This window comes from Tympanuchus pallidicinctus, unplaced genomic scaffold (assembly GCF_026119805.1).
Source record: "Tympanuchus pallidicinctus isolate F22 unplaced genomic scaffold, pur_lepc_1.0 scaffold2, whole genome shotgun sequence".
In the NCBI taxonomy this organism is placed as follows: domain Eukaryota; kingdom Metazoa; phylum Chordata; class Aves; order Galliformes; family Phasianidae; genus Tympanuchus; species Tympanuchus pallidicinctus.
In genome coordinates, this window is record NW_026294721.1 from 9,007,446 (window position 1) to 9,016,691 (window position 9,246).

Consider the following 9,246-nt stretch of genomic DNA (forward strand, 5'->3'; position numbering starts at 1 on the left):
TCTTCATTCAGTGAGAGGGAAAGCAACGTGATTTGGTTGTTTATCTCAGCTCAGGTAGCATAAATCATTGGCAGATGCACATGGTGACAAATGAGCATCTTTCCCCTGTCAAAGGCAATGTCTACAGGGAATGGCAGGTAGAATAGAGCCTGAGAGCCTGTTTTGTTTCAGGGATCCTCTGAAAATCATCTTTGCTTTCTTATGGTGCTCTGCAGAAACATTGCTAAGGATTGCATGAATGGTGACGAAGTACAAGCTGCTTTAAAATGCTGAATATGTCATATGTTAGTATATGAAAAGAAAGCTCCAAGTTATCCCACACTTACATGAAAGATGAACACCCTTAATATTAGAAAGAAAATGATGTAAGGTTCAGTTATTGTGGAATCCATGTATGAACTCAGCCTTAGCACTAATTTTGAATTATTTAAAGAGAAAAAATATATATAATTTTAAGAGAATACATATATAATCTATACTTACATCTTTGTCTCATACAGCTATTTTGCACAGACACTGACTTACACAACAGCATTTAATAGATATCAGCTTTTGATTAGCTGGATCCTCATATACTTTGGAAGAATTTCAAGCAATACTTCATCTAGTTTTACAATTGCTGGGATGCACAGAAGCACTGTGGAATCGCTGTTCTCATGCTGAAATTCATCTCATCCCCCCAGAGTAAAATAAATGTCACAGGTAGCAGGCAGGTTTTCCTCATCTGAAATACCTCTACTGCACTTCAGTGTCAGGAATCAGTGCTCACTATACTTATGAATTTTGACTTTCATTCAGTGTCACGGTGATATTTCCAGCCCTCCCCTCACTCTCCATTCAAAAGCACAGGCTCAGTCCACTCCAGACCTTGTTCCAAGCTAGAGAACATATCCTTTTTCCTCCAGAACCTGTTCTGGCTTCCAGTACCACTTAACTTCCAATACCTGATTTGAACCTCTTTATACCTGTATAAATTTTCTAGTGCTTCCAGTCTAACAACTGACACCATTCAGATAAATCAAGGAATAAATCAAGCCTAGACTGACATGGTGTGAAACTATCCCCCTCTGAAGGTAAAAGTTAGGAGTACCTCTACTTCACACTGTCCAGTGAGTCAGGTCTATACAGAACCAAAGTGAGAAGTAAAGGTAGAGAGGACCAAAAGTAGCAAAATTTGGCCAGTTCTCCTTAGACACCTTAAAACTGTATAAGCATGTCAGACTAGAAGGGGATCCTTTCATTATCGTGTCTAGCTCCCCAGGCACATGGGATGATCCTTTATATCTTCCAACTTTATGACTTCTAGTACTGATCTTTTTCTCATTCTAGAGACTTTGTCTTCTCATGCTTCTCATATCATAATCCTGCTGTTATTGCACAGAAGTAATTCACGGTATGGAAGGGTACTTGTTAAGAGGTAATAGGACTTCTGTTCATGCTATTTTAGATGTCTTATCCGGTAAACTAGTGTAGATTCTGTAAGGAGTATTTCTTCTGAATGTAGATACCAGTAGGAATACTGCTGCAAAGACCACAAACAATAATGCCATATATCCATCTTTTAAAAGTCTCAAAATTCCTGTGAAGAATGATCTCTAAGCACAACTACGTGTAGTCCACACTTATGCAGAATTATACACTATGTGTTGCTGGTTTCAACAGTAGTAATGAATTGCTATTTCACCAACACTTTTCAATCTGCAAAACACAGTGTTGCAAATTACCCTTGATATGTTTGCATCATTTAGCAAGCAATCTTCCCCAAGAAAAAGTCAAAATGCCCTTCTTATTTATGACTATAGTTTATTTTTAATTCAGCATTTTGGAAACAGTTGATTTGCATGTATTAGTGTCCTAGCACAAAGTAATGTCCCACTATCATACTATGTAATATCAGAAAAGAAATCAGCAAGGACTAAATTAGTAAACCCAAAGTTGGATAGCTGTCCAATTTGACTAGCGATTATGAACAGTTGTTTATAAATTAAGAAACTGTAGTTTCACATTTCCTGCTATCACAGATGTCTTGTTCCCATGCCTCAATCAACAGCTATGCCAATGTCAAAGTGGCTACTAAGCTTTATAAAACAGGCTCCTACCAACTAATTTGACCATCAAGTAGATGCCAAAATATACTAAATCCCACAACCAGTTCAAGCAACAAAACACATTTGTAAGAGTATGAACCTGCTAAATAGAAGCCAATATTTCTGTATTAGCCAAACGCAGCATTAAGGAAAGGCCTTAATACCCAGAGGAATAACAGAAATTTTCCTTGAGTCTCATGTCTTCACATTAGCAAACTGCAGACCAGCAAAAACCAAACGAGTCTGAGAATCACTGATATACGAGTACAGAACTCAAGTGAATTTGTATTGATCCAACTGAAATCCAAAGTAGATAATCTCTAGCAGTTTTATCAAGGGGGAAAGTAAGTACAGATGATGTAACTGGTAAACCTACTTGCCTGCACTTAATCTTGTTGTAAGCATCATACTTGTTATTGGTTGGCTGGAAGCTAAAATCTTTACAAAATATCTATTTTGTTTATTTCTAGCTTCACTTTCCTCTCCCCTGTTTCTCTATGTATTCAACTGCTGTGGGTTTCATCAACTACTTGTAGGGATCACTACAGGGAAGGGATTCTCAACAATGTTTATATAAAATGGGGCTCAATAGGATAACATTTATGTTCTACCAGATGAACAAAATTAAATGATCATCACGATATGGTTGTTTATTTTTCCAGAAGAATAATACTATAGGAAACACTACTGAAGTAGTAAGTACTTGTATCTCCTTGTCTGTATTGGTGTGCTTCAACAGTCACTGCAATTTTGCTCAGTGCTCATGCCTTCAGCTGAAGCAGCCTGCAAGTACAGTACCAATTCCAGAGCAATAAGTAATAATTATTTTCCAAAGTGAAGGACTAAAACAAACTCATAAGACCTATTCCATCTCAGCTACACATTTAGTTCTATAAATGGTTTCAGAAGCCACATTCCTTCCTTCTCCCTCTCCTTCCAATCTCACTGCTAGAGATTGATTTTTTTTTCCTGTTATTTTCTAATGCCATAGATAGTCAAAGAGAAAGTGCTATTTCTACTTGGCTTGATTCTCTTCTTCCTGATATAACAAAGTTTTTCTTCAATTGGTAAACAGCATGACTATTTAAAATATTACTTACTTCAAATTATTATTAAAAATAGTACATCTCCATTGAAGAGTAAAACCAGAAAGTGGGATAATGAACCTCCTGATACTACAGGACCCAATATATCAATTATAATTATTTAAGCAGAAGAAATTGTTGTGGCATCTTGCAGAGAGTGTGGATGCAATCTTAAAGCTGATTTCACTCGTTTCCCGTAGGAAGACAGATCTCATTAAGACTGTTCCAATCAAAAAGAGAATGTTTTCACTAACACTGAGAATTTACAGATCTGCAAGTTAATCTTGACAAAGATACAAAAATAATACGCAAGAGAATATTTCCACTTTTTCTGGATCCACGCCATGCTTCATTGAGACCCTAATGTTTTTTAACACATAGGTCAATGTGTTTAAATGTTTATCTGTTCCTTCATGGTGTATCATTTCATATTTGAAACTGGGGCATTAAAAGCCTCCTAAGGAGAATGGCAAAGCAGGTGACTGCCTCCTACCCAGGGAGAATTCTGTGGCTCTAACTTGTTGCAACAACAGCATGCATGTTCCCTGGGTGAGATGAGGTGGTGGAATATCCATAGATATTCCTAACTAAGATATAGATATTCCTAACTAAGAATACTTAGAACTAACAAACTAATAATAAGAACTGCTGCTTTCTACTGATTCACGGCTGCAAAATTTTATGGGGATGCTTCAAAGTCCCATTGGATTATGGCTGTATACCTATTAGGAACAACTAGGGTCATCTGATCTAATTTCTTCCTCAGAACATCTAATATCCTTACTTTGCCAATGTGGAGTGAAGCAGAACCTGTATGAATCTGTCCCACACTGTCTCCCATCCAAAGATACATTCTTCTGTGGGACCTTTTGTTCTCTCTGCAGCTGCAGAAGTTTTTCATCACATCCAAGACTGGCTGATGAGAAAGATCCTCAGAATTCCTTTACTTCTTTGCCAGCACCAAGCCTTCAAAGATAGGCTGGGAGTGGAGAGCAGAACCATTTCCAGAGGATGAGGTACTGAAGCCTGGAGCTCTTGTGCATTGCTGAGCATGCTTGAGTACCACCCTCTATTCATCTGTTGACATTTCTGGTACCCCAAAATGTGCTACCCAGAAAGAATAATAAATGAGGGACATGGAGAAGATAGATAGTTTCTTCTTGTTTTGTCTCATATACTCACTGTATATACAGTATAGACCAAACCTGCATTTGCTACATCTAAATTATGAAAATTATGCATATATCTAAATCAAAATGAGTACAGACAAACACAGTGCAATTGTGAATGGGCTGTGTCTGCAATGTTACATATGCATTCTCATGGATACAGAAAAATACTGCATCCCAACCCTATTACATTACATTTATAGGTTCTGAGTGTCTGCAGAAGGATCAGGAGTGTAATACTGCAACTGAAAACCCAAAATGCTGCTGTATTTTCAAATGTACTTTCAAGTTCCAGCATGAATATGATGCAGGGTTTTTTCTTTTTCCTATTAAATATAAAAATTGCAGAATGAGTTAGTCTATAAAAGATTTTCTTTCTGTGACCTAGCAACATTTTTAAAGGCTGTAAGTATTTTCCGCTTTGTTAAAACCATTGTCTTCACACGTTTCCTAGTAAACAAAATAGTGGTCAATTTCATAATCCAGTTTTTCTCTGCCTAAAGAACATGATAAAATTTAGTAAAGTAAAAAAGTAAAGTAATTTTTCTTTTTAGACTTCCTTTTATCTTCAAGGGAAACATTATTCTTCTTAAAAAACTGGCAGCATATTACCACAGAACTCATGTTTTCTGCACTTTAATACTTAAAAATGAGGATTCAGTAATGTAAAGAGATGATCTTACTAGAGAGACTTCAATTACATCTGTCAGAAAGAAATTACGTGTCAGGAAACAAACAAAACTATTTTCCCATGAGAATTCCTGACACTTTGACATTTATTTAAAATCCATAAAAAGCCAATTTTGAAACATTCATTTTACCATTATGATCCCAAAACAACCTTTCACCAACACTAAAATATTTATATGTTAATAAAATATTATTTATATTAATATTATATAAAACTGAAAAATCAGAACTCTCACATGAAATTTCATCAAAATAAATATGTGAAAATATTTAGATTTCAAAAAGAATTTTTCTGTTACCACCAACAAAAAAGACCATATCTTCATACACGATGACAGAGGGTCCCTGAAAGGAATAGGCAGTTGAGCTAGAACTGGGGTCTATTTTGTTTCCTTTCAAACTCTGGAAACATTCAATTGCTGTATAACCTTGGGAGCACCTCAGTGAACTGAGAGCTAGATTTTTCATGCATGTTATACTGATGATAGCTCTGACATAAATTTGATCTAGCTTGGCTTGCCCTGAATGAGAAGTGTGGTGGATGTGATGTAGAGACCTCTAGAGGTTCCTTTCTCAGCCTCTGAGTCAGAGACTCTACTTTTCAGTCTATGATTTTGCAAGATGCCCTACTTTACACAGAGGAAGCAAAGACTCACTGGGGCAGCTGGAAAGCCCAAACCTCAACTTACCTTCTTTGAACATCAGATGAATTAATAATCAGCTCAAGTCATAAACCCCATGTCTGAGAGTACTGTCCAAACTCTCCTTGAACTCTGGCATTTAGGAGCCATAACTATTGCCCTGGGGAGCCTGCTCCAGTTCTCAGCAGCCCTCCAGAGAAGGACCTTTTCCTGATGTCCAACCTGAGCCTCCCTTGATGCAATTCCACACTGTTCCTTCAGGACCCGTCACTGCTGCCAGAGAAAAAAGCCTGCCTGCGTGCCCCTCTGTTCCCCTCACGAGGAAGCTGTAGGCTATCATGACGCTTCCTCTCAGTCTCCTCTTCTCTAGTGTGAGCAAACCAAGGGACCTCCTCATACATCTTGCCCTCTCGACCCTTGCTCTTCTTCACAGATTCCTCTGGACACTCTCTAATAGTATTACGTCCTTCTGATACTGTGGCACCCAAATTTGAGCACAGTGCTTGAGGCAAAGCTGCATCAGCACAGAGCAGAGCAGGACAATCCCTTCCCTCGACCAACTGTGTCTGATTTGCTCCAGAGCAGAACTGGCCTTTTTGGTTCCCAGGGCACACCTCTGACTCAGATTCAACCTCCTGTCAACCAGAATCACCAGATCCCATTCCATAAGGCTGCTCTCCAGACTCACCCCTCAGTTAGTTTTCAGCTTTATGCAGGCGTTTATGCTTAAAATGGATCAAGAATGTGATCCGCTTAACCACGTTTTAGGTTTCATTTTATGCAGCTGATCATAAAAAGAGCAAGGCAGCAAGGCAAGAAAATCTCGAAACACAATCTGTGTAGCTTCACAGTGCTGTCTCCTCCATGAAAGGGTGCTGAAATTCTGACATCTCGGAAGTGTCATCACATCCAGCTCCTGGGAGGAACATTAACAGTATTGAACCTTAACACTGTAAGAGATTTCTCTATGGTTTTAGTGTGGGGAAAATGCTTAAAAAAAAAAAAAGAAAAAAAAAAAAAAAAGAAGAAGAAAAAAAAAAAAGATGTAATTGACAGGTAGAAATTCGCTAGAAGTTTGAGTGCAGAAGTCACTCGCTTTGAGGTGATAGTATTCCCAGATTTGATGTATTTCTGTGAGGGAGAAGGAATTTAATTTTTAAAATAAGCATTTTCTTCTTCCATGTATTCTGTTTATAACTGCTTGTAGTACACACATCAACCATTGGAAATCTCATAAAGGAAATGTGCTGTCCATGGATGCTCTCAGTTGCCATCTTCTTCTCTGCTGCCACCTTCTGCTTTCTAGGCCACCCAGAGGTAACAGATGTTCACATATGGCAAAGTTTTTTCCCAAAACCATCACGGAGGGCATCAACAGAGTTATAGTTTTTATGTGTTTGTTTGTTTGCTTTCCAGAATGATTAGTAGAAGAGGAAGTCTTAACCCTTATGCGCCAGATTGGATGGGATTTCATTTTCCTGGAGCAGGTGGTCAAGTCCCAACTTTCTGCTGTCTCCTTGTAGTGCTTTTTACTTACTCTGAAGCTACTTTTTGACAAACAAGTGGACCTAGTTCTATGAAAGCTGGGACAAACACTAAGTTTCAGACTTTTATCTTCCCAACGGCTATAAACTAGTGATAGCCTTAATAGACAGAAGACTTTTGTGGCAATTCAAGAACATAATTGCAAGCTCTGTTGTAGCATAAGAAAACTCCTACCATATTTAGTCTTTTACCTGAACTGTTTGGACTGTATGACCTTAGGAGTGCTGACTATTACTTGTACAGGTAGATTTCTATTTTTCAGTATGCTAAGAAAATCTAGGAAATAAAATCCCATATAAGTTTAAGATATTGCCATCCAAACATTTATTAGGTTACTAGGTTTCTGTTGCTCAAGAGAAGATCATGCATATCAGAGGCCTCGATTCATGGTCTTCTGCTAGAGGTAACCTGAAAGGATGGAAAGCTACCACCTTTCTTTGACAGGAACAGGCTCTGTCTTTCATCAGGCTGCCATGAACACTTCCAGCGGTATCCCTAAATCCCTTGATTTCTGTGAGACTACACAGCGGATAATTAGAGGGAAAAAAAAAAAAAAAGGATTGAAGAGATGTTGGGATTCTCCTTAACTGGCAGCACTGTGGCTTGGCCTATATAGTCATACACTGGGAAAACCTCTCCCATGGGAAAATGGGAAGGGTTGGATGCAGAGGCCATCCCTGAGCTCACTGTAAATGATGGGGCCAGTGGGGATGATGTCACAAGCACGGAGGTGAGGTCACAGAAAAAGCTTTTTCCTATTGGTCCTGCCAGGCAAGGGGCACCCTGGTTTCCACTGGGTTGATGAACACAGAGCCTCAGCCTGCACAGGAGAAGACCAGAGCTGGAACCCTTCCTCAGGGAAGCTCGGCCGTGCTGGAGAGGTCCTTGCCTGCGTGTGTGCCCAGCCACAGACACTTCTAGACTGGGTTGGTAGAGGTGGAGCAGACAGAAAACAACAGCAAGGGTCAGCAAATACATCAAGAGCGGGCAGGAAAGGCAAAGGAAGATAAGCCTGCACAGCATAGAGAGACCTATGGAAGCAAGCAGCATGGCTGGAACAGATGAGGTCTGTATTGTACCTGAGCAGAACAGGGAGCCTGAAGAGTCATGCTCTGGGGAGCCCTCCATGCGTCGGAAAGTGAAGGCCAAAAAGAGTCGCTCCTCCCGGGCTGGGCTGGTCTTCCCCGTGAGCCGAATAGAGAGGCAGCTGCGCAAAGGCCAGTTTGCTGAGCGTTTTGGAGCCAGTGCCCCTGTCTACCTGGCTGCTGTGCTGCAGTGGGTGACGCACAAGACCATGGACATGGCTGGGAAGATTTCCAAGAAGAGTAACCAGCAGTGCATCTCTCCGTCCCACTTGCAGATGTCTGTGAAGAACAGCTCTGTACTCAAACACCTTCTGGAAAGCAAGCCCAAGCACCGTGTCAGGCCTGACCCAAAAAGCCAGCAAGTGGCCTCTCCCTCCAAAACAAAGAAGACCAAGAGGATGAAGAGAAGCCACAGGCAACAGGCTGCACCTGCCCATGGTGCTGTCACTGCCAAGTAAAAGCAGGAACTCCTGTCCCATATTGGCACGGCAAGGGCTGTCTTGTTTGCCAAATTACCCTCTATGGTCTAACAGTTGAATAAAAGCCCTTGCACTACCACACTGTGCTGGAGAGTGAATTGCAAGATCTAGGCAACAATGCAGGGAGAGCGAGGCTAAAAGACAGCAAATGCCTGTCACCCCAGGGGCAAGAGACACCTCACCAGTGGGGAGGACCCTGCAGTGGGTTTGCTCAGGAACCCTGACTGCCTTCTGGTATTTTGCCAGCAGCTGAGCCTCCAGGGCCTTCTTGCTGCTTTGTCTTCCATGTCCAAATGGTTCCTGTACAGGAGCCTAAGCATGACTACAGAGAGAGAGAGAGGGAGGGAGAGAGGGAGAGGAGGAGGTAGGGAGACGCCAGTGACAGCCGCACAGTCTCTGCAGTGATCACTCCATCCACAGCACCTCAAATCCCCACCCTCTTCCACAAGTCCCCCAACACTCCTG

At 40.6% G+C, this 9,246-nt stretch overlaps 1 protein-coding gene across 1 annotated transcript; it reads left to right on the forward strand.

Annotated features, from left to right (window-relative positions):
• Positions 1–7,857: 7,857 nt before the first annotated feature.
• LOC128080228 (histone H2A-like) lies at positions 7,858–8,798 on the forward strand. The gene is made up of 2 exons (XM_052682240.1): positions 7,858–7,947; positions 8,152–8,798. Exons 1-2 carry the CDS (start codon positions 7,858–7,860, stop codon positions 8,758–8,760), a joined length of 699 nt encoding a protein of 232 aa, XP_052538200.1. The 3' UTR covers positions 8,761–8,798.
• The last annotated feature ends 448 nt before the right edge of the window (positions 8,799–9,246 follow it).

What these genes read in the sequence shown, in the direction of transcription:
- LOC128080228 (XM_052682240.1), top strand. Translation starts at nt 7,858, where the DNA reads ATGGGAAAATGGGAAGGGTTGGATGCAGAGGCCATCCCTGAGCTCACT. An exon ending in ATGATGTCACAAGCACGGAG is followed by an intron (nt 7,948 to 8,151) that starts GTGAGGTCACAG and finishes CTGGGTTGGTAG; the next exon opens with AGGTGGAGCAGACAGAAAAC.